Below are 25,474 nucleotides of genomic sequence, written 5' to 3'. Positions count from 1 at the left end.
ACCACATAGATTTCTACTGTAGGAAATAATGCGTGATGGGTACACGGGAAACACTTAAGTCAAAGGGAATGACAGCATAAGTTCCAAATTATCACAAGTGTGAGGGAAAGGATTGATTCTATAATGCATACATTAGTCAACCTCGTATGTCTAGTTGTATTTGTCCCAACTAGTGAGCAGTCATAAATATAGCAGTGGTTGTGATGCATATGTCTATATCTACTGTTGTGATGACCTATTACTCGTTTAGTTTTTACAGGACTGCAGAATCCTAAGCATCTGGGTGTTCTCTATCCCCTTATAGAGCCACAGCAATGATTTTCTTAAACTGCCAGAAACTGGAAATATGGTCTCTAGATATTTCAGCTGTATTAAGGGTCATCTCACTTTCGTAAGAGTCCTTCTACAGGCAGGTAAGTGCTCATGTAATTTTATGCAGAGCAGGCACAGAGTCTGGCTACAATAAAAAAGAAAAAAATGAAAGAATAAGAGATTATTTTAAAGAAACAAAGCAAACATTTCTTTAGGGTACTATAAGAATTCAAATAAAACTTCAAGTTGCTTTCAAACTGCAGAGCCAGTCAGACAGACAGGATTCTTTCTAACCTTAAAGTTATAGATAAACCTTTTTTCCAAGATGAAAAACAGGAAGGGGAATTGTACTTATTCTTTTTTAAAATACAGTTTTAAAAAATATCAGTGGAACTTACTCCTTTCCCCTGGTAGAGGAGGAAAAATGTGATTTTAATGGATTATTTTTTGGGTCTCTCCGTCTTGCCCCGGGATGCTCTACAGACCGCCGCTCATTGTGCGTGTGGCACGCGTGTTCTGCAAAGCCCACGAGAGTATGCAAATGGGCGAGGCTGGTAGCCTTTGCTGGAGGCCTGGCACGTGCGAGGTAAGCACACTTCAAAGCTCCCTCCCTCCTTTGCAGGGGCTCAGAAGTCTTTGCCTTTCTGAAGTGTTTTTATAAGCAGGAAGTTCATTGCCAAGGCAGTGCATATGAAAACTGAAGACAGGTCCAGAAACTATAAAATAGAGATCCATTCCTTTCTGTGGCCCATGATCTGTAATTTCATGAACACACACACACACACACACACACACACACACACACACACACACAGCAGTCAACTCTCATTTCCAAAAAACAAAAGGCAAGTATTTCCAACAAACTATTTAAGAGCTTGTTTAAGAGTCATAAATATTGAGGTTCTACTCTTACAACATAATAGAAAGAAAGGAAGGGTTTACCTAAGTGGATTGTGAATGTATTTTCAAAAGTAGACTGTTTATTAGAATTTAAATATATTTTATTTGTTGAATACACCTACTTTATTACTTTCGACTTGTTGATTTTTTTCTAGGGGAAAAATAACAGCACATTTGGAAGACATACATTGAAGTAAAATGTTATTCACAACTATTCTAAAGATTCATATGGACTGAGTGTAATATAAATTGTGCAGCCTTTAATATACCAAAGGTAAAGGCCAACCATCTGTTTATTTGGTAGAATGGTGTTGTTTTAAGGAATGGTACTCCTCGCCATCCTATATCTTCATCGTGGCTTCTACATTATAAAAGGCAGTTAATCTCATCTTTCTTTCTACGCTCTGAAGGAAGTAATACACCACCTTAATCTGTTGTATATTTCAATTTCTAACCTACGATTTATTTTTAACTTCCATCTCTTTTGCAAACCTTCATTTCTTAAAATCTACCATGGCCACCTGCGTGTTGAAGTTTGTGCTTACATTTTACAAATAAATCAAAGTGGTTGCAGAGAAAATGAAAAACAGAAAACACATAATTTCAGTTTTTAAAAACAGCACCTTGATATTTACTAAGTAGAAATTTTAAGAGACACAGAAATGTTTCAAAGCTTTCAGTTCCATAGTACATGAGAGAAGTAAAAGGTCACATGGGCTGTGCATTTGTATTTTTCCCTTTCAGTCCCCCCCTGATTTTTAACTTGTAAGGGCACCACATTCTCTCAAGGATGATAGGGTAATGAAATGATATCATCCCCCTGGGCTGGTCAATGGGGCTACCAACAGTCTATTCCTCTCGGGCATTAGAAAGGAATTTTAATCAAAATTAGAAAAATTCTTTCCTTTAAAACGTGGAGGAGAAAGATAAATTCCCTTGAGCAACCATGCCCCAAATCTGACTCAGCTTTTAATCAACTGAAAAGATATAATCAATTATAGTTATTCTTTTAACATAAGAATAACTTAGTGGCACTGTTCCACCCTCCTTACAGGTGGTCTCTTTTGGGGGTGGATCATCCTCCTACCTCAACACAAGATCTTCTCTTACATAGTAGACAGTCTCTTTATCAACTATTCTTAACTTATTTGCCAGGTTACTGAAAGGGTTTTCTCTTACTTTCTAATGCACAGAGATGGATGGTTGATCACTGTGGGCAAATTTCTACAGCACTAGTAGAATTATGTACTCACCAAAAGTCAGCTATATTTCCCAAAACTGTTATGTCAGATTGTACTTCTGACTGTAATTTTTGTAACTTCATTAAATGTAACTTGAACTGATGAACACTAGCAAAATAATAGAAATTTGTTTCTATGAAAATCAAATGCTTTGTAAAATTTAAAGGGTTATGACCTAATAAAACAATGCTGTCATATTAATATAGTAAAAATAACCAAAGAACTGAGAAAATTATTAAAAACCTAGAAAGATTCTGTAATTAGACTCTTCCTTAATTTTTTTTTTTTTTTTTGTTTGTTTTCCGGTACCAGGAATTGAACTCACAACGTTGTGCTTGCCAGGAAGGTGCTGTGCCTCTGAGCTAAATCTCCAGCCCGCTTAATTACTTTTTAAAAAAAATTTAAAAAGTGGAAACCATAAACTGTGCATCAGAGGTGTGGCTTGTGCAATAAAGACCCTAGAGTTATAAACAGCAAAGCAATCCCTTGTGAAAGACAGCTCAGTCCTGCAGCTTCTTATGATTACAGATGGAATCTTTGGATGGTGATTGGATTACAGAGGCTGGTAGCTGACTTGTGAAGAGGAGGAGGCTGGTAGGAAGAGGAGTGTCACTGAGGGCGTTACCCGGAAGTTTGTGTCTCCCGTCCTGGCTTCCTGTCCGCCATGCCCTTCTGCCATGCTGTTCCGCCTTGGAGCCATCATGCTACTGAAACATGCACCAAAATAAACCTCTTTTCCTTTAAATTATGCATGGTGGGTATTTTGTCCTAGTGATGAGGCAAGTAACTAAAACACCTATTTTGAAAAATGGTGTATAAATATATGTGTTCAAAATTAAAGTTGTGTTTAATGTATATTTGGATCTTCCTTTCTTTCTTTTTTTCTTTCTTTCTTTTTTTTTTTTTTTTTTGGTACCAGGAATTAAACTCACGACCTCACACTTGCCAGGCAGGTGCTGTGCCGCTGAGCTAAATCCCCAGCCCTTTCTCTTTCTTTCTTTCTTTCTTTCTTTCTTTCTTTCTTTCTTTCTTTCTTTCTTTCTTTCTTTCTTTCTTTTCAGTGCTAGAGATTGAACCCAGGGCCTTTCCACTGAGTTATGTCCCCACCTCTTTTTTCAGTTTTCATTTCTTTCTTTTGAGACAGGATCTTGATAAGTTGCCTAGGCAGGGCTCAAACTTGCCACTGTCCTGTCTCAGCCTCCCAAAGTCTTCTACATGACTTCTTCTTCTCCCAGCTGTTCTTGCAATCCTGCCAGTTCCATCATGCCTTGATAGAGCCAAAAGTGAGCCTTCACCGTTGCTGAGACATGCCCTTAGATCAGCAGAGCTGTGAGCTCAGTAAACATCTTTTCTTTATAAAGTACCCAACTACAGACATGGTTAAAAGCAACAGAAAACTGACTGATACACTAGAAAAAGAGAATAAAGCAGATAGCAAGCACTGAATGTTTACCGCCACAAACTCTACCCCAAGCACCTTAAGTATATTATTTTTCCAAGTTCTCTAGGCAACTCTGGTAGGTGAGAATTACTATCGAGCCTTTTTTACGGATGAACAAACTGAGGCTCTGGTATATTCATGGACTTCCTCCTAGTTACTCAACCAGGGAGTAAAAGAGGTGAATTTAAATTCATATTACTAGAACATCAAAGTCTATGCCTTCATAACGTGCCAAAGGTTTCATTCCTAATGCATTCGCTCCTTTTCCTTCACGGATATGTTAGGTGGGGAATGGGGTCAGAGAAGGAAAGCCTCAAGAAGACCCTGTGCACCAACCCCCCCACCACCATTTTGTGTGTCTCCATTCTTCATTTTCTGATCAAGCCTAGTATTTTTTATAAAGTTTATAAATTATAATAATTCTCATCACTGTAAAGGTGTGTGCCAGAAACCATTTCCTGTCAGCTGAAGAGTGGATTAACGTCACACACACACACAGGCGGCTCGAGTCCCTCTCCCTGTCCCAGTTACAGCACTTCAGGAAAAGATAAACAGGAGGGAATGATTCCTTTTGGAAAAAATAGAAAACTTTCATAAAAAAAATCTGTTCCTAGCTCATCAGGATGGAATTTGTCACTAATCATTTTAAACTATGCCCTTTTATGCTTCTGCTGTGTCTTCTCACTTTCTGAGTAGTTCTTTGATGTAACAAAGACAGTTTCAGACAAGATTTCAGTTCATCTGGAAAAAAAAAAGGTTTAAGACTGGAGGCAAAATGCAGTGTATTTAAAATTTATATACTCGATAATGCCTTTGTTCTGAACTTGAAGATCCTGCAAAACTTCTAAGCTTCTTTGCCTTCCTCTTCTAAGCCCATTTGCTCCTTGGTGCTGATTACCATGCAGGGGTGCCTGTAACTGGTGGCTCCATTGTTTAACTACATGCAGAGTCATGGCTGACCCTTCCTGATCAATTGCCAATCCATACAGGTTTGACTGATAAAAGAGCCAATTAGATTTAAGCAAATTAAGGGACATCACCAATGTCAACCACTTATTACACTGAATGCTGAATTCCATGCATACAAAACACTAATGCACTGAGCACCATTAAGCGTTGAAACCCTAACCCCATTAGTAACTCCATATCTTGAAGAGGCAAAGGCCATAGGAAAGTTTCATATTTATGGATTAACATTTCGATTCTATTTTTATTTTCTTTAATTCCTTCCCTGCAACTCTTGAACCTGTACTATAATGCTATTCAAGAGCAAGGATTAAATATATTCTTCTCTAAGAGTATCTTAGTGCTAAATATAAACATTATGTTATTATAAACAACCTAAAATATAGTAATTGTAGAAATACCAAAATCTGAGTTCGTAAGGATAGGCGAGGATATGCTACATTACTGAAAATAGGAGGTTTTTTCTGCAGTCCCCCACATAATATTTAAAATGAAATTTTAGAATAACAAATGCATGCTGCTTGTGATTTTCCACTGTACATGTATATGCTGAGAAATTGGTAGCATGATCTTGCTTGCTTTAATTTGTATCTTCAAATAATATGGATGTATCATGCTTTTAGTTAGATATTTTCACTATTAGCAAAACATACGTAGCTCCAAGCAAATGGGATGTTTTGTACCTATCCAACAAAGAGATGATGTACCCTGGTAAAACTCCTTACAACATGATCCCTTACTTCTTTTTTCAGATTCCTGCATAAACTCAGAACTATTCATCTGAGCAAAAGCAGCCAATATGGGAAAAAATCAGAGTGTAGAGTTGATGAAATCTGAGAATATTTTTTACCCCCAATGCTCTTGCCCTCCTGGGAGTCAGGGCTGTAATTAAATCTATACCACCATAGCTTTCTTACTTTAGACCACAGAGAATGTTCCATTTTTGCAGCTGACTACAATATAATCTAGCCTAGCTAGACAGGAACCCTGTGCAGAACTCAGCAATGATAAGCTTACAATGTAGAACTAGCAATTAAACTATCTTGACTGGTTTATTTATTCATTCTCTCGCCAATTATTCTTTATGCACCTATGATGTGTCAGATTTTTGTCTAGGCACTGAAGACAAAAATGTGAGTAAGAAATAGCCTCAGCAGCAGGATCTTATAGTCAGCAACAGTGATGGTCAAATGAAACAGGCAACTTCTGTACAATATGATCATACTCCAGGACACAGACCATATTTCAGCCTTGGTTGGCCAGAGATATCTTTCTGATGGACCTAAAAAATAAGTTGGATTTCACCAGACCAGAAGGGTACAAGGGGTTTACCAGACCATGTTTGATAGCAGAAATTGGATAAAGAAAGAAGCTAGTATTTTGTTTTTGCCCAAACCTTCTACTAGTATGTTTTTAATCTATATTGAGAGACAAACAGAGCTAAAGATGTTCTCATTACAAACTTTGCATAATCTAGCATTGAAAGACACTAGGAACTCAACTTCACCATAAAAGGCATCTAACAGTAAAATCAAGAAAGTAGCAATAATGATAACAATCCAAATATAATGAAAAAATAAATAGCTTATGGAAGCTCCTCTGCCCATAAATTGGTTCGCTTCTGTACATCGGTTCATTTGTTATTTATTTCAGTATGAAACACAGTTCACTGGACAGAGGCATGGAAGAGTTCTTTAATAACTCTCAGTACTAATTTAATTCTACTTAAACACACATATTCCAGTGAATGCCACATGCTTTTTGGCATGATTTTTATGTGTAAATCAGGATAATATGTTTTCAGATCATTAAGTAAAAGGAAGCATGAACTAAAACCTATTTAATCAATGAGCTATCACCTTTAAACTGCCACAAGGTCATAAAAAAGATAATTTCAAAGCTATAAGTTTCCTAATTGTAATCAACAACAATATAAGGATGAAAGAAAGTATTTCCTGATGGCTGGTACAAACTTGAGCAAATCTCTGACTATCTTTAAAGAAGTGCTTCCTCTTTTGGTGAAGGACCATTTCCCAAATTCTGCATGTGTGAGTTCAGCGGAGAAACGAGCGCACGGCCTGGAGAGTCGGCCCTGCAGAGGGTCACAGTAAGGACACAGGTGAGTGTGTGCAGTGCAAGGGTGAGATGAGCCGGTTCTCAGCTTCCTTCTGCTCTGTCACATCACCCTGAAACAGGAGTTCATTCCTTCCTGGTTCCACTGTTTGACCCTTAACTAACGGGCATATCCACAGCATGCGTTGAATTACCAAGGGGTGCTTGCTATTTTTAATTGAAAAAATATATATGATGACTCACACCATAACATATATATTTTATATATATATAATATGCAAATTAAGCCATATAGTCTTAAATACATGAATAATTAATTAAAATGGATCTATTTTATGAATTTGGATGAATTAGAAATTATCTAAATCAATGTAAATGCCACAGAATAAATATATAAATCATGAAGTAGTCCATGTATCCTATGAAGAAGGTTTTATTACTGTGCAACTTTAATCTCCACAGAATCACTGATCATTCTTCAATTTCTAAATATGTATAAAATATATTGACTACTAAGGATTAAGAGTCAGTGCAATTTCCTAGCATTTCCAGCAAGTGGACTAGAGTGAATAATGGAGATACAGTTATCTACAGTTTCCCTTTTTGGTTTTGTTTTGTTTTGTTTTGTATTGTAATTTGGTCTTGATTTTTAAATGAACACCTACCTCAATTCAATTCCCTTATTAATTGCTAGTTCATGAAATATAATATTAACCCACATGGATCAGCCCTAAAACATCTCTTTTACGTGTCCTTTTCTCGGACAGTGTGGCTTCTGTTGTCTAGTTTCAAGTGTTTTGGTGAACACAGTCACTGCCTTTTATAAAGTCATGAAGGGAAGAAGAGGGCAGAGTTCTTATGTCACAAAAGGTAAGATGTCCTTTCCTGGGGAAAGAGGTTCCACACACAATGCAAAGTCATCCTTCTCCACCGATGTGGCACTTGCAGCTCTCAAACCCCTGTGCTCAGATCGCTGATGACAACATCAGAACATTCTTCCCTCGCCTACAGCAAGCCAAGGCCCAGAGGTCTGGCTGCAGGGCAGACACTGGGTTTCCTGGGGCCCTTCCCCTGGGGTAGTCTGTGAAGGCGTGCATTCCTGAGCACAGAGGCAACTTCTCAGGTTCAAAGCCCACATGTACCAACCTGAAGGAGAGTTTTCTTCCTAGCAGTTGCTTCCCACAATTAGGACAAGAGTGGAGTTGACTGCAGATAAAAGTAATGGTAATTGTGAGCATGTTCAATGAGCTCGCTCAATTTTAATAGAATAGAATAAAATAAAATAATAAAATATCCAGACTGTACAACATTTCACACAGGAAAGCAACACTAGCAGGGCATAATCAGTATGATGTGGAGTCTCTGGGTGTTTATGCAGAGGTATGAGCAAAGTTTTCCTACTGCACACTCTCCTTTGCATGAAATGGAAAGACTTAAGTAGACATCTAAAATAGCTCTTGAGAGAACAAGAAAGAAGAACCATTGACAGTAGAAAACCAAAGCTGAAATGTCAAGAATATAAACTTTGAATGTAAGAGATGCCTTAAAAAAAGCAGGCTTTTCCAATTTTCTTAACACGCAGAGAGCCAGAGATACATGGGCCTGTGGATACAGCCCATGTATACACACAGCACGAGGTGAAAGCGATTGCACCAAGACAGTAAAAGAACATCAATAAAAGCATCTTAATGAAACCAAACCAAACCACCCAGCAACCAGAAATACAATTGAGCCTTTGAGTTCTAAAAATAGAAATTAAATCCAACAATAAACAAGGTGTTCAATGGAGACTTGGTTCTAGGGCATTCATATAAAATTAAGGAGACAGCATTTTTCATAGACTCACCCCCAGGAGGCATTGCAATGGTCACAGGGTCACTGACCAAGCTGCCTCGGCTGTTGGACGCATTCACTTGTACAGTGTAGTTACTGAAAGGGACCAGTCCAACGATGGGCACCCAAAGGTTGGCTTCTCCACTGCTGTGCATTAGTTTTGTGCCATTCAGAAGGGTGTAATTATTTCCTGCTGGTTAAACAGAAGTTTATTAACATTAGTGTGGATAGATGGGCTATTTCCTGCTATTATTTGCTATTATATGAATATTTTCTTGGATTCCTGAATATACTATATATACTAAGTAGAATTACAATGGTGTTACCCTAAAACGCAAGGTGCATGCTCCATCCATGTGCATAGGACGTTTGTTCTACCACCTTGTGAACAAAAGGTTACCTGTGTTACCATCTCCAACTTGTGTATCACAGTGACCAAAAGAACTTGACTGCTATTCAGTGATAACATAAAGGCATATCACAAATATCGTCTACGTTAGTCAAAATATTGCAGATCTTTAAATTAATCATTTGATGAACTGCTTAATTTCTTTGAGGATTTTTATTAGTCTATGAATATTCTTTGGTGTACAGACAGAAGAAAATAACACATGTCCATCCTATTGGGATGGTTTGTGGATATAAGTAGCACACTTAGATATATGCCTGATAGTTTATAGATCATCAGCTGTGGTATTTTGTCCTCATTGTACATGACAGAGGTAGGGCTTCTTTTCACTTAATGCTCCTTTAAGTTAGATTTGATCAGAATATTTTAAAAAGCAGCTGGGTTTTGGAGGTAAATGTATTCTCTTTGATGTAAAGATCTGTTATGGGGGTGCATGGGAAATGCAAAGGTGCCTGGCTTTTTAAATAATCACTTCCAATACATCCTGACTACACCCCACTGCCTGGTCTTTTCTCAGGGGCCGTAAGCCCCTTCCCAAGTCTCAGCGCTACTAGAACACAGGCAGACATCCCTGCCCAGTCACCGCCTCACTCCCATCACAACACCCATCTCCATTCAAAGTTAAAAGGAACTAGAAATTTGGGTCATAATAAGAAAAGGATTCCCATTAAAAACTGTTACATTCATTGCATTTTCTACTTTAATACTTTCCTGAATAATTTACATGAGGTAACCTTTTCAAAATATTGCTTAACTTTAGTTAAATATTAGAATGCATTGTAATTATTCTGTAAAAACAGAAAAAATGACCATCAAGAATATCAAAATCAACTTCAAGTAGACTTTCTTCCTTTACCAAACACTTTTTATTGTGTGAACGTTTCTTCTTTCCTACAAATTCTGCAGATACAGGAAAATGAATAGAAAAACATGACATACCAGACTTCAAGGGAAAAAACAAGCATATTCTGAGATCTCCAAACACTGATATAATCTTTATTGACTAAATGACTAAAAGTAAAAGATGACCACATACTAAAAGTGATCTTGCCCTGTACAGTAGAGAAATTTTAATGGTTGCAATATTTACAAAATGCATTTTGACACGGATTAGTATATAGTAAGAAGGAAGGGACATAAGTTTGGTGGTTGGAGAGCTGCATTTGGACCTGTCTTTGTATTTTTCAGAATGCATCTCTTGGTAAGTTAGTCAGTATTTCAGAACCTCTAGTTCTTCAACTGTGAACTGGAAGTAAAAATCAAAATGCAGTGTTATTGTGAGTTAAGTGAGATAATTTCCTTACCTAGCATACTTTCTTGGGTTCCTTCATATACTAAATAGAAATATAGCAGCATCACCCTAAGAGACAACATATATATTCCACCAACACACATATTCTCATTTTATTACTTTGTCAACAAAATGTTATGTGGGTTGGCATTAATCACTCAATCATCACAGTGATCAAAATAACTGGGAACCATGCCATCATTTTTGTTGTGACCCATACAAGTGATACGTTCCAGAAAAACATTTAGAATTAGTAACTGCTTAGGAAGTACTCACCCTGCATTTTATTTTCTCTATAGCAATTACCTACTCTCAAATTCTTCACCTCCCCAAACTACTATATTATTAATCAAAATTCTGTTTTTTAAATTAGCAAAACAACACTAATGTCATCTACTACCATCATGCCATTGTCCCATCAGATTATATTTCAAACTCTGAAATCAGTGAAGTTCAAATAATGCAGAAGTATGCCTGCTAGCTAGTTATGACATGACCATTTTCATGAAGTGTAGGTAAAGCAGACAGAAATTTAAAAATATACAATATATTGGGATAGAGGAAGTAGCTAAAATTTTTATTGCTGCAAATACTCAGGAATGTATTTTCCATGATCGGAAACAAATTTCTAGTAGCATCAAATAATTTATTAGTGTAGACAAAATTGGCAAATCCAAAGAAGTGCTTTATTTTAAAGGAAATAAATGGTACTTACGGGTTAGAAGATGGGAATAATAACTTTTATTGAGTTACAGTAAAGACAGATAAGAAGTATGCATAGCTTAGTGATTTCCAGGTCCTAAAATGGAATAGTTAATGTACTCCTATATACACAAACTCATATCGGCAAGAAGTTCTGAAGTCTGAGGTAGAGCTTTGTAGGATCTACGTGACTAGTGAATTTGATTCAACATTTTTGAACTCCAGCTATATGAAAGGAGCATTTTGCTTATGTAGTGAGAAGATTTTCAATGTGTGTGAAACAGTTCTGCACTGAAAAAATCTGATCACAATTATTTTTCAAAAAACTAAAATTAGAAATGCCATTCAACCTAGCTATTTCCCTAGGTATCTTCCCAAAAGAGTTAAAGACATCCTATTAAGTAATCCATGAGTACCAATGTTTATAGCAGCATAAGTCAAATTAACTAAATCTTGGAAGCAGACTGTGTGTTCATCAACAATTAAATGGATAAAGAAAATGTAGCATTTATACACAATGGAGTACTACTCTACCATAAGGAAGGATAAATTTGAGTTGTTTGTAGGAAAATGGATGCACCTTGAGACTATAGTGTTAAGTAAGTGTGTGGGGATATAGCTCAGTGGTACAGCAAGCTACCTGGCAAGTGCGAGGTCATGAGTTCGATTCCCCGTACCACACACAAAAGAATAATATTAAGTGAAATAAATTAGCCACATAAGTTTAAATATCTAATAACTTCTTCCATGAGAAAATGTAAGAAAACATAAGTAAATAATTTAAAGAGCTAAAGAAAGGGAAGATGGCAGGAAATAGGGAGATAGATCTCTGGTAAATGGAAAGCGTATTGTGATAAAGAGAGGGGAAAGGCAGCAATGACAGTTAAGATGTGCTGTGTCCCTATGCCCCGCACTGGACGTAATCCATATGCACTGCAAATGTACTCATAAAAGTAAAAAACAATTAACTGTGAGCCTTTTCTCGCCATTGTCTGAGAACAGATATATGCTCGGTGTCAGAGGACCTTCTCCAGTGCTCCCCATACCTTGCTCTTTGGAAGCTTTTTCAGCTGCAGCTGCAACAACTGCTGGCATTGTTATGAGCTTGGTTGTAAAATTTTGAAAAGGTCAGCTTACTAGCAGAGAGCCAGCAGGTGCTCCATCGCCTGGGCCAGAGCATAACTGAGCACATCTTACAAAGATTCAAAATCGCAAATCAATAGCAAGAATTCTACACTGAAGCCATAAGAACTTCAGTTTACAAATTTCTAGCCAGCTACCAATATAAGGCCAATGAGTAAGAACCTATTTCTATAGTATCAAAGAAGGGTTTTTTTTTTTTTACCCTGCATTTTGTTTATTTATTTTTGAAGCAAAATTTGAGATGCAAAACAAATACAACTGGCTGCTCTGGAAATGGCATGACGGGGGAACTATATTAAGTACCACTTTATTCTAAGTTTCCCAGATAACAAAATTAATACATGTGATTATACAATTAGTTGTAACATTAAGTTCTAGTTACAGAACAATGATTACTCAGTAATTATAAGAAGTGTATAATTACTCAATAATTATGAGAAGTATGCAATTATATAACCATTTTGCTCAGCTCAAAAAAGAACATGTGTATCTGCACGGGCTACACAGTCGAGTGAGTCTAAGTTCTCACCTCCGCTGAGAAACAGCTCAATTCAGAGACAGAGTAAAATGACAGTTTCAGCTCTCAACAGAGCTCAAAAGCCCCCAGATTCAAAAGCAAGAGGAGGGGCCATGGATTGTTTCTCTCCCCCACCTCACCCACCCCCTTTCTCCCTTTGCCCTGCTCCAATATGAGCTCCTAGACCCTGGAGATGGATTCTTACATGCAAATCCTCAGGGTGCCCTTCTTGACCGGGTTGTGCTTTACCAATTTTTACTGCCTAAGTTTTGTTTCCAATGAACTGGAAAATGCTCAGTCTCACAAATCCAGCTAGAAAATGTGGGATTGATAAACATTTCCCATCACAGGCGGCCATTCCTCCTGGTCACCCTCTGCTCCCTCCCTGTCTGTGAGTATAAGTGGACATGTAGGTCTACTTCAGGCTCTGTGTTCTGAAACTGCAGCTCCTCTGACCCCTGCACCCCCAGGTGCTGGGATGTTTAGTTAACTCTCTGCATCCATGCCTTGGCTTAGTCTGAGCCGGCAGGGGTCAGCCCCAGGACGGCGCTAAACCCTTTGTGGAAGTGGGTTATCTCTACAAACATTCCGGGGTGCACTGAAGCAGGGTCACCAGGGACAGTCTGCTAAGCAGCACCCTGCCTGAGTTGACCACAGACCTTCTCAATGAGAACATTAGAAGGCAGAACCCCACAGTCGGTGTGTGAGCTTTCTTCCTCACCATAAACATTGAGAACTACTCATGCAGTTTTCCTGGTCTTAAAATAATGAACAGAATTCATTTCTTCTATTTTTAAAAGTAACTAGATCATATCTGGCACACTGGCTGGTGAAGTCTGTGCAGTCCAGAAATGGGTTGTAAAATGTTTGCTCTATTAGTGAAATAATGCATCCAAAGAGAGTAAAACCTGACATTTAAATTGGATCTGTCTCTACAAACTACAGAATCTAACAGAGCTGTTCCAGGAGAAATTTTAAAATATTCACAAAAACAATTTTCAAAATGACGAATCCCTGTTGCACATCTGAGAACAGGAGCTTCAGGATTTCTGAGTTAGGTGTCTTCTTTCCGTCTCCTCACCACCAGCCTGCTCCTATCAGTCGGGGTGTGGGGAGAGGAAGAGTGCATCATGCATGGGCCAAGATCACACATCCCAAGGAGGAAACAAACTTTGTATGCATCATGCACACATTTAGAAAGAAACTCTCCACTACTATTTCAGGACATCCCATCCTCCCAAGGGTCTTCAAAAGCATTCAGTCCTTCAGTTCCTACCTTCGCACTTTATTTTGAAGAAAAATGTGTTCCATGGAGAAATAGCCAAAGTAAATTTCACGTGGCCAATAGATTTCACGGGTATGGAATCCCTCAGCTTCGAACCTCAAGTATCGTTAAAATGTTAATGACATCAATGCCCATTTTCTGAAGTAAAAATCTTATTTTTTCCTGCCCTTACTTGCAGAATAGCAGGTATTAACCATGCACTTACTTTCTGAGAGTAAAACCCCATGTCAGTGTGTAGTTTCCCTTGTGTGATGCGAGAATGCATACATGACTGCCGTCCTGGGAACGCCCTCCTACGAGACTCTCTTGATTGAAATAACATAAACGGGTATCTTATCCCATTCTTGTTAGAATCATTGTCACAAGAATCTTAATGCACCATATATTCCATAATTTTTTTCCTCTGTGCTGTACTGCTCTGACCTTTTCAATATTCTATAATTTGACTGGCTGGCTATTGCACTTCTCTTCTTTTTACGGCCTTATTAACTTGTGGGAAAGAGGTGAAATGAACCACCAATCAGAATACATAATACTGCAAAGGTCAGCGTAGTCCTGCACGGTATCATCACACACAGAATCCTGTATGCCACGCATTAACATCCTGATATCTTATTCATGTGACAAAGATTGTAACAAGAATAGAAAATGGCACAACATGAATCCATTCTCATGACAAAGATTACAATGAGAAATGACAGCGAACAAACCAAACTGATTCTTGTTACCTTGTGAGGATTTTATATGTCAGACCTGGTCTGGCTTTAAGTTAGCGTTTTTCTGAATCCAATTACACCTTATGGTAGAAAACGTATTAACTAATTTCCCCGCTTCTTGCTGGAAAAAAAAGAAAGCCAAACAAACTACGTTTTCCTTGTATTGAGATCTCAGTTTTAGAGTTGTTTGGCTTCATGTCACTCTCACAGAATTCTGCCAACACCAAAACACAAAGACACTATCCAATATGGATCAGGGCAAAGAGGCAAGGCAGGCTTTTCCTGCGAGCTAAGGATGCTGGCTCACTCTAGATGGCACAGATTAACATCTAAGCTACTCTTATAAATTTGTCATAAAGATATCACCATACTTACAATTATTTTAACTACAAAGCAAGTATGTCCTTCAAATCTCATCATTCCCATAGATCTCTGAATTGTAGGACTCTGGAAGGTGCTAGGTCTTTATTTATTTTGTAATTAATATAGTGACAAAGGAACTTTTGACATGGCCTTAAGCTTTTAGTACTATACAAAGTATTTGTTGATATATATATATATATATATATATATATCAACATAGCTTTTTTTCATGAACATTTTAAAAGAGGAAGAAAGAACCAGCCATGAACCAGTTATTCCTCTGAGAAGTTTTTTATTAAGGCATTATACTTCTTACCATTACTGTAATTACTCTAAAAGTGGTTTTAATTAGTTGTCATGTAGTAAAAGCAAAATTTTCTTGATTCCACTTTAAATTGGTAAACATGCTAGAGTGACAGTTGTACTTCCAGGAATAAGAATCTTTCATCAGCCACTAGAAGGTGCTTTGAAAATACTGACCCAGAGTATGCTCATGTGAGGGGGTCACAGTGCTGGGGATACTCAGATGTTTTTGTTTGGTTCAGTGTGGGTTCTTTCTTAGCACGTGGGTAAGAGTATACCTAATGGTGCACATTCACCCTTAAGAATATTTTAGGTCATTTAAAAAAAATCCTTTGTAGCATGATTTCTTTTAAGTATGTTCTATGCACCACAGTCAGATATTTTAAAGTAGATTTTATTTCATTAACATTGGAAAAGAATCATAGAGCAGAGGAATATGTAAAATCTCTATCCTCTGCTCAGTATGTAAATATAAATTTGTGTGTGTGTATGTGTGTGTGTGTGTGTGTAGAGATTAGTGAAATGCAATCCATTTCATCAGCCATGCTGTAACCTTCAATGTCAGATTTAGTTTTCTATTTTGACTTATTCCTCTCCCCTTGGGCAAACAACTTTTTCTCCCAGTGAATAAACTACTGATTACTTTCATCTCCATCAGCTAAGAAGTATTTGGGCAAATGTGCTCCCTTGGAAAGTGGTCCCCACCTTCCAAACTAAATGCTCGACTTGAATATGACTGTTTTATGACCAGCAAAGACCTTCTTCCAGAGCCCTGGTGGATCCCTCACTAAACACCATGCGTCCTTTAATGAAATGTTTAGAATGTTCTTTTCGCTGCTGGGATTATATTTGAGATTGTTTCTTTGTTGAGGGACAGCAACCACTTTGGAAGTACAGTATCTGGGTGGGAATGATGTCATTTTGCTGGTGGCTTCTACCTGCGTTCTTTGCTACAGTCATGCTGCTCCAGTTATGTACTGAGAGGTCAGGGTAGCACCACCAACTTAGCGTATCACAGCCTGACTTCACAGTTTCTGAAGGTCAGGAGATTGGCACAGTGTATGGGTCCTCTGTTCAGGGTCTCAGAAAGGTGCAAAGTGCTGGCCTGGCCTGAAGTCCCACTCAAGGCTCCAGCGAGGATGGGTCCCCTTCCATGACACTTGCCAACATTTTGTTCCCTGCAGGACAGTAGCCACAGCTGCCACCAGCTGTTAGAGGCCTGTTCGCTGGAGTCTGCCCTCATTTCTTCCCCCATGAGGCTCACTCCAGAAGGCCACTTGCTTTAGATGGGTTACAGTTTTCATACAGTTATCTCGTGAAGGTGACATCCCACCAACCTTTGTCATGTTCTACTGATGAGAAGCAAGTCGCAGGCTTCAGTCATGCCCGGGGGAAGGGATTACATCAGAGCATGGATACCAAGGGCTGGAGGTAACCCGCTGCATCTTACAGCGTGCGTGTACACTTTCTAAACAGGACATTCATCAACTTGCTGGGAAGAGATTTGGGAATAAATTATGAATCCTCAAAAGTTATTGTTTGGGGAGAAAAGTGCATAAATGCAGTAGTATCACAAAATTGCCCTTTCAGAATAGCTAATGAAATGGAAACAAGCTAGGAGAATAACATTGTACCACTAACCAAAACAACTTAAAGGATCTGAAGTAGACAAAGGCTGACTAGCAGAAGGAAGACATGGTGGATTCCTTCTCAGAGGAGCACAGTTCCAAACTGCTCACAGAGGAAGAGATGTAAACCAAGGAAAGTCCTGGAAACCTCTAATCCTCCTGACTGGAGGAAGGTTGAGCTGAGCAGGAAGAGCAGGTTGGACCGGTATCTGGGGAGCATCATGGTGACCTGAGTCCCGGGGAGCATCATGTGATCTGCAGAAGGAGCTGCTGGTCCGATGGGAGAGGGTAAGGGTTCTGCCCAGCACATGCCTCCTTAATCTGTTTCACTCTCATCTCCCCAGGGAACAGATGACTGCTTTAAGCAGAATACCCAGTCCTCAGAGTCCAGCTTGAGAGAAGACTAAAGTAGCACCAGAAACAAAAGAAGTAGGCAAAGTTCAGAACACTTGTGGTCTGGACAGAGCTGGCCATCCAAGGCTAGTGAGATGAATCTGAAGGAAGAAAGACCATACTTAATATGTAGCTATACAGCCAAAAGGAAAGGAAAGGAATCCAACATAAGAGAGACTAAAGAACTTTGTACCCTGGAGGGAAATAATGTATATGCTGTAAGAGAAATTAAGATCTTACATAGCTTGAAAAGCACATTGGAAATGTTAAAAGTACTGACTATTTAATAATCATTTTAGGAAGAACTAAGAACTGGATACACTTGCTAAAATTTCAATGGCAAGATGAAGAGTCCTGAGAGAATCATAATCCATACACAAAAATGATGATGACATTGTTACAATCACAGAATGAGAGATTGCAGAAAAAATGATTGGACATATAATTTATTTTGGGGGCGTTAAAAGAAAGGTCCTGAAGGTCCTGAGGCTGAAGTTCTTGTGGGCATTGAGCATCTCATACTTCTACCTGGACACTCCAAAGCTTGATGCAGCAAGACAATGGCTTGGGGTCCACCAGGGATTATTCTAGATGTTTCTAGAATTGTTGAGAATCCAGAAAGAGAGCTGTGATTGTCCAGGTTGCTGGAGTGGTATCCCTGCTTCTAGTGGGGGAAACAATGTCCTATGTCCCTCACCTAAGCCACACAATAAGTTGGGGCTATTTATGGTTCCTGCGCATACACAGCTTCCCAGGTTTCTGAACAACTTTGCACACTTTTGAATTCCTTTGCTGTAATTCATCTTCACCCACATTAGTCTAACTAATTTCTTTATTTACTTATGAGAAACCGCCTATGAATTGAGAAAGATCTGAAATGATGTTCACTTGTTAGGTATTTATAGGCAATGGGAGTTTTACAGATGTTAATTTTTATATTACATGAGTTTCAAATCAGCTTTCAGGTGCTTGGGTGGCTCAGTCGTAGAATTCTCAAATCAGCTTTCATAATGGGTATAAACTCAAAAGAATCATGATAGGGTTCAAATACCACAGGAAAGTAATCAAATTCCATTTAAACTTAGAAGCAAATGATAATAAAATCAGAGATTCACAGACTATACCCTGTTGGCAAAATCTGACCAGCTGCTGATTTTTATAAATAAAAGTTTAATTTGAACAAAGCCGCTTATGCTTTGCAGCATTGTCCTGCTACAACTGCAGAATGCAGTCGTTAGAGCAGAGATCATATGGCCGGCAAGGCCTAAAATGTTTGCTCTCTGGCCCCTTGAAGAAAATAATTGCCAGCTTGTGAATTAAATGAGTACAGAGATTACCTCTTAAAAATGGTATCCTTCCTGAACAAAGGAGATCGTTTCCGATTTCCGAGTCAATTCTCTCTGTAAACCCTAAGAACTGGAACAGGGCATATGGGAAAAGCTCTGCATTATGTCACTGCACCATACCTTCAAAAATGTTTTGAGTGTTTTTCATTATTTGGCAATTATAAATGCAGACTACTGAGGAGGAAAGAAGCAGGAAGAAAATACATTATAGGCAGTGCTCTCGGTTCTCATGCCCAAGGATTGCCCAATGGAAACCCAAGGGTAGTGCTTGTACAGTAGTGTTAGCTGCTGTCCTAAAGACTTAACAAGAGCAACTAAACACTAATTAATGACTCATCAGGTGAAAGAAGGATTGGTACATGATTTCCATCACTTCTGAAAGACTTTTTGAAACATTCATACTATGTGCCTTCCAGCAGAGAATCAGAAGTAGCTAGCCAGCTCAAAGCATGAAACATATTCACATGTGGAAAATAATAAATGGTTACCACAGCCAAAGTATTTGTCAAAAGTAGCCCTTACAGTGTTAATAGTGCTTTGGAATTTATTGTAAGGACAGAATCAGATCAGTGCACCAACTATTGCCTCATTCTAAATAGGAAGACATAGGTTAATGTGTGGTTTAATTGTGCTTATGCAAAAATCTGGCTTAGGAACCAAGAACAGGTGGCTGGAGGCTGAGGCAAGAGAACTGTAATGTGGAACCACGAATCCCCAAATAAGCATTCAATATGTAAAGGGTCATAAGATATAAATTTGTTTGTAAAGCGAAGAGACTCTGATATATAAATGTTGGCCTCTTGAGCAACACCTTAATCAATTTTGTTCTCTAATTTAAAGTTGAACTGGCTTTCTCCTTTTAGATCTCCCAGATGGTGTCTTTCCAGTTTGGATAATTATAGAAATGAAAAGAAGCAGCCTGGATGCTTTCAAAGACATTTTATCCACCCCAACTGTTTTCGTGTTGTTAACCTAAATCAATTGGTGTGACTCAGCTCTAAAATAGATATGTGGAAACAGATATCCCCTTTGTCAAGGGAAATCGTTAGTCACTTACCTAACAGCACCCTCAGAACGAAGCTCAGAGCTGACCCTTGTATTAATAGCCTTTTGTTAAGAGGAAGAATGAAGTTATTTTAAAACTTGACTCTACCTTAAGAAAAATATTGAGAAATTTGAACAGATTAATAATGCTCTAGCTACATATTTTAAGTCTTTATCTTTTAATGCTTGCTCATTCTTTGGGTTTCCATGATCAGTATCCAGATGAAGATTATTATATGCTTTTTAAACATGTTCATAATTCACAGGTGCCAATAAAAATATTCAGTTCTTCAGAGAGATGATCAGAGAGAAACTGGCTGAAAAGCAGACCCGGGGATCTCCAATCCATAATCAAATATCTAGATTGATTGTGTCACTTGCACTTGTATTGATTTCAATTGGAGTAGTTCACCCAAGGGAATAATAAAAATGTGGAATAAAACTGATTTATGGGAACAAAATAAATCCTTTTGTGAGTGGTAATGAATTGGTACTATTTAACCCTTTCAATCACAGATTGAAAAAACTATTTATTTTTTAAGAATGCTGAGCTAGCCAAAAGAAGTCATACCAGAAATGCCAATACTGCCAAATGCCATTACACCAAGTTGTAATGCTGGGCGAGAAATGCTGCTCTAAACTTGATGGAAGGCATTATTTGACATAGGACATACGTTTAGCTTTCCTGAGCCAGCTTAGATGTGTCATCGCAAATAATGGACCTGTAGATCCCTACTATTATGGAATCACTCAGTAAATGTTTATTGCACTTATTTACATGATTTATAAGACAGAAGCAAAAACAAAAAATGGTGTGTACAACATTAACAATATTTATTTTTCCCCCTTAATGTAGGTGTTCTTTGCTTTACTGAAAACTTAGCATGTAACAGCTAAACTAAGGTCTGTCCCAGGGGTATTCAGCATTATTTTCCACAAATATTTGCTGTAAGGAAAAGTGGAGAATTAGAAAAAAAGGAAATGATTTGTACAAAAAGCTCCAGAATAATTATTTGATTCTATCATTTGAGCCAAACAGTTTATGTAATGAAAAAAGTCAGTCATCTCGTTCCTTGAGATCTACAGGACACAACATTGTAACAGTTTGGTTTTGTTTTTAACTTTTACGTTTTTCACTGTATTAGCATCGCTACGTGTGCCCTGTACCACAATGTCAGCCTCAGGGCCAGTACCCCTGGGGCCCACACACCACCTGATAGGTGACAGGCATGGCCTTCTCATTTAATTTAATCTTAACTAACGTAAATTTAAAGCTGGTCGTTGATTCAGTTACTGGAAACTCTTATATATGTTTGGAACAACTGTGTATGTGAATCTATTCTCAGCAAAAACAAGTTATGAACTCTAAATACAGATTAAATACATCTTACAAATGTATCATCTGAGTGTGGAAAATCCAACACATACATAAAGATCAAAAGAAAAGATAGAGAACAAGAAGTAGGGAGCTCTTTTCCCCATGGGAAAGGAACAAGAGATGGGGGGAGAAAATGGATGAAGAAAAAAGAGAATTGAGGAAAAAGTAGAAATTGAGCTTTTGCACACGAGAAGGGGACCAAGAGATGAAGGGAACAGGGAGGGAGGGAGGGGATGATGCAATAATTAAGATGCATTTTGTCCACGTACTTGGTAACAACTGTAATCATTATGAAATGTGAACATGTGCAAATAGAAACAAATAAATAAAATAAAATGAAGTGCACCATAAATATAAAATACACACACGAATTTATGAAAAATAATATATTATTTCATTTTTAACTTTAAGGTTGTACGTATTAAGGGGACTTTGGATATGCTGAATTGAATTAGGTATACTACTGAATTTGAACTGTTTCTTTGTATTTTGTTTAATATGGATATTGGCAAATACACACGACAGCTATATCTCTGTTGGGCACTGCTGTTCTGATGTGTTCGGGGAAAAATGAGAATGCACATTTAAAATGCAAGTTTATTTCTCTCTTAAGCCAATGAAGCAAAACTTCATTGTTTTAAAGCCTGCCTCCTAATGTCTCCACAATATAAGGGAAAACTTATAAGCATAGAAGGACAGAGTCTGTTCAGTAGCTTTCACTGAATGATGGTCCTGAGAAAGCTGACTTCAGAACCATCCCTGGGAAGGGAGTGTTTTAAGAAGGAGTGAGCTGATTTGTTACCAGTTCAGTTCACGTGATTTGCACTGTCATGGTGTTTAATGAAAGTACGTGAAGGTAACTTAATCCTCCCTGGCATAAAAAGGCTTTTAGAAAAATTAATACATTTTACTATTTACAATGAAACATAATTTAATTCAGTTTGATGGTACTGTAATTATTATAGCATAATAATTTTTCTAGTAGGATACCTTTCGCCCATATGCCACGCAGAGTAAATCATTAAACAGGAAACAGGATACAAATCAAAAAGATAATAAGAAACTCTATTATCATAAAGGAATAAATTATTGGGAAAACTGAAAGTGAGCCACTTTAAGTTTAAGGGACCCGTGTAAGAGCAAGATGATAATAAACAAGTGAAGCTGGCTGTGCTTCTGGAACAAACTAAAGCCTAAGATCTTTAACATCTCTCACATAATGAATTCTGGTCTTTTGTTCCCAAGTTCTCGTGACAGTTTGGAGGTTTTATGGTCTCTTTCCTAAAATCCTCTAATAGCTTTGCTATAAAATGAAACATGCTACAAACTACCCTTTCTTGTTATTCCCTTTGGCTCCATACATGCTTTCATTTTGTGATTACAAAGAAATATTTATTCATTATAAATTTTAAGAGTGTATCAGAGATGATCAAAAGCCAAACTCACCTAAAATCTCAAGATAATTGTCATGCTAGTCTTAATATTTTGGTGCATGTCACTTGATATTTGTTTGCAGATCTATTGCTGTATTTATAGTTCTGTATATAATCTACTGTCATACTTCACAGTTCTGGAATTTTATGGTAATCACCGTTTTGAAGCTCTAACTATATAAATATACTTCCCTTATCAATAAATACAAATCTGCAAACTGTGTATGCATCACAGTGTCCAATCCACGCAGCTGGACATGTAGGAGTACCTTCTTCACCATACAACTTTTTGTTATATGAAAATGTCAGGAACATAATTTCACAAGCATTTTAGTGTATATTTTCTAATTGCTCCTTTATAAATTTTTATGAGGGGGAATTGTTAGGCTTCTCAGTAGATAGTTGTGGATACAGATATTTTAAATCTCATTTATTTTATAAGTTTATTTTAAAGATATCAGTGAATTACTAGAAACAAGCAATTAGTTAAATAGTTTGGTTGGGGCTTATTTAAAATAATTAACTTGTATGATTTGGATTTGTGATACAGAATTTGAATTAGAAGTCTTTTTATTCAAAGTAAAAGTGCTCACCCTGTGTGTTAGTGTGCAATATTCAGCCAAGCTCTCGTAACTGAATGAGGAAGATTCAGGTGCAGTAAGAATTTCTGTATTCTGTTTTCATGAAGGTAGAGAAATTATTAACTCTGAAATTAACCTTTTTAAAGAAACTACTGATGAAAAGGATATATTTTTGAAATATTGATATAGTGTTAATGAGTCTTCTAAAATTCATAACTATAAAGATAAAGTATTTCTTTATAAAGAAAATAAAATATTTTCTTGTGAGGTGTAAAATACTTAAATAAATGAAAACATTACATGTTTCCGACGGCAAATATCTGAAGATATAATTCCTCATGAATTCATTCGTAAAGAATTTCCATTAATAATCAATGCATAAAGTTTTCTGAACTCTATCTAATGCTCAGTCATAAGAATATACATATGAAAAGAACTAATACCATTTAATAAAAACAAATAATAATAGTAACTTTACCTTCAGATACAAAAAGATATTTTTAAAATATTTCACATGTTGAGAGCACAAAGACTGAGTCAAAATAATGATGATTCAGAGAAGCAAACATAAAGAGAAGAAATAAGTAACTTGGAAGCAGGTACTATTATTATAACTTTAAATCTCTGACACAGTTTGTAAAATACAGCAGCATGCATGTTTTCTCTAGATAGAGAAATATTTTGTACAAAATGAACAAGAAAGATTTAACTATCAAAAACTAAAAATACTACTTTCAGCTCATAAACAAAATAAAAAGATAAAGTGGAGGAAATGTTTTAAATTGTAATGACGATTAATTACTATCCACAATATTTAATCTGCCTTAGCTATCAAACCAAATTCTAAAATTTTTAGTATATTCTGGCAAAGTATGTGAGCATATAAATTTGAAAGACAAACAAATAAATAGTAGGCATATGAAAGTGTTTGAGCTCAATAGAAATAAAAGAAATGTAAATAATTGCAACCTACCGTTTTTACTTATCAAATTAGAACAATTATGGCCAGATGAAGGTATTTGTACACTGCTAGGAGGTGTGCAAATTAGACGTGTAAATTGAAAACATTTTGTTCATTTGTATCAAAAACCTTGAAAAATATTGCCAGTATTTTAATTTAGCATTTCAGTTTAACTGTATATATTATGGAAATATGCAAAAGTATATATTAATAATTAATATTTTTGAGAATTTTCCTTTCCTTTACTGAAAGGAACAGTTAATGATTAATAATTTGATCAATTTTGCATGTCCCTATTTGTTTTCCTGAGAAACCACTTTGAAGATATCAACATGTACTACAACAACCATTGTTAATTTCCTACCACTTTGTAACTCTTATTGTGTGTATTGTTCTTGTGCTGTTTTGTAAATGGATGTCTGTTTGTTAATATGTTTTCCTTCTTTTATTCTTAAAATAAATTTAAAAAATTAATATTTTTTCTATTAGTGAAATAACAAACATAAATACCCAACAAAAAAAAAGAATGGTTAATATATTTTGCTAAATTCACCATTATCTACATTTTGATAATATTTATATTATCATAAGATGTTAAATATAGAAAATACAATCCAAGAGATGTTTGTAGTAAGATCACAAATACATTTCAATATGCATTTTTTCGAGTACTCACACACACACACACACACACACACAGCCTCCACAGGAGAAAAGATGACATGTTTATTATAATTGGTATCATTTGAGCAAAACTACCTCTGAAGAAAAAAAACCTAAGCCAATCTACCAAGTTATAGGTACTTAATTTAAGTAATATCTACCTAGCAACTGAGAACTATTGATGATTCTTCACAGTTATTCCAACTCCCTGCTGAAGTCCCTCAAATCGCCTGGCTGAAGCCGCATCTTGCGCCATTCACTCTGTCCGGGAACACTGTTCTCTTTGATTCCCTCAAATCCACCCCAATTTGGGGTCCTCTTTCCTCTATTCTTCTCTGAGACATCTGTTACAGTTGCCCTAAATACCATCAGACTGTAAAGATTTCCCCTGACCCTCCTATTTATATTAAGCTCTTTTTACTATAGTATTTTAGTAAGATATGTTTTACCGTAATGCTTATTAAAGTTGGCCATTTATACTTTCATTTGATTACTCAGTTAACCCTTGGCTTTCCTTTAAATCCCCAAACCCCTTCAGTGGAGAGACCACCC

At 37.0% G+C, this 25,474-nt stretch overlaps 1 protein-coding gene across 2 annotated transcripts in view; it reads right to left on the bottom strand.

Moving 5' to 3' along the window:
• The window catches only part of Ush2a (Usher syndrome 2A (autosomal recessive, mild)), a gene marked incomplete in the record, with an annotated part of 661,834 nt that overhangs the window by 250,645 nt on the left and 385,715 nt on the right, over positions 1–25,474 (bottom strand). For both annotated transcript variants that reach the window (XM_013519932.1, XM_013519934.1), the window contains 1 exon segment: positions 8,780–8,956. In XM_013519932.1, coding sequence (XP_013375386.1) covers positions 8,780–8,956 — 177 coding nt within the window.

The sequence above is a fragment of the Chinchilla lanigera genome, unplaced genomic scaffold, assembly GCF_000276665.1.
Source record: "Chinchilla lanigera isolate Chin_1 unplaced genomic scaffold, ChiLan1.0 scaffold00005, whole genome shotgun sequence".
Lineage (NCBI taxonomy): Eukaryota > Metazoa > Chordata > Mammalia > Rodentia > Chinchillidae > Chinchilla > Chinchilla lanigera.
This window is presented reverse-complemented; position numbering and strand designations above follow the sequence as displayed.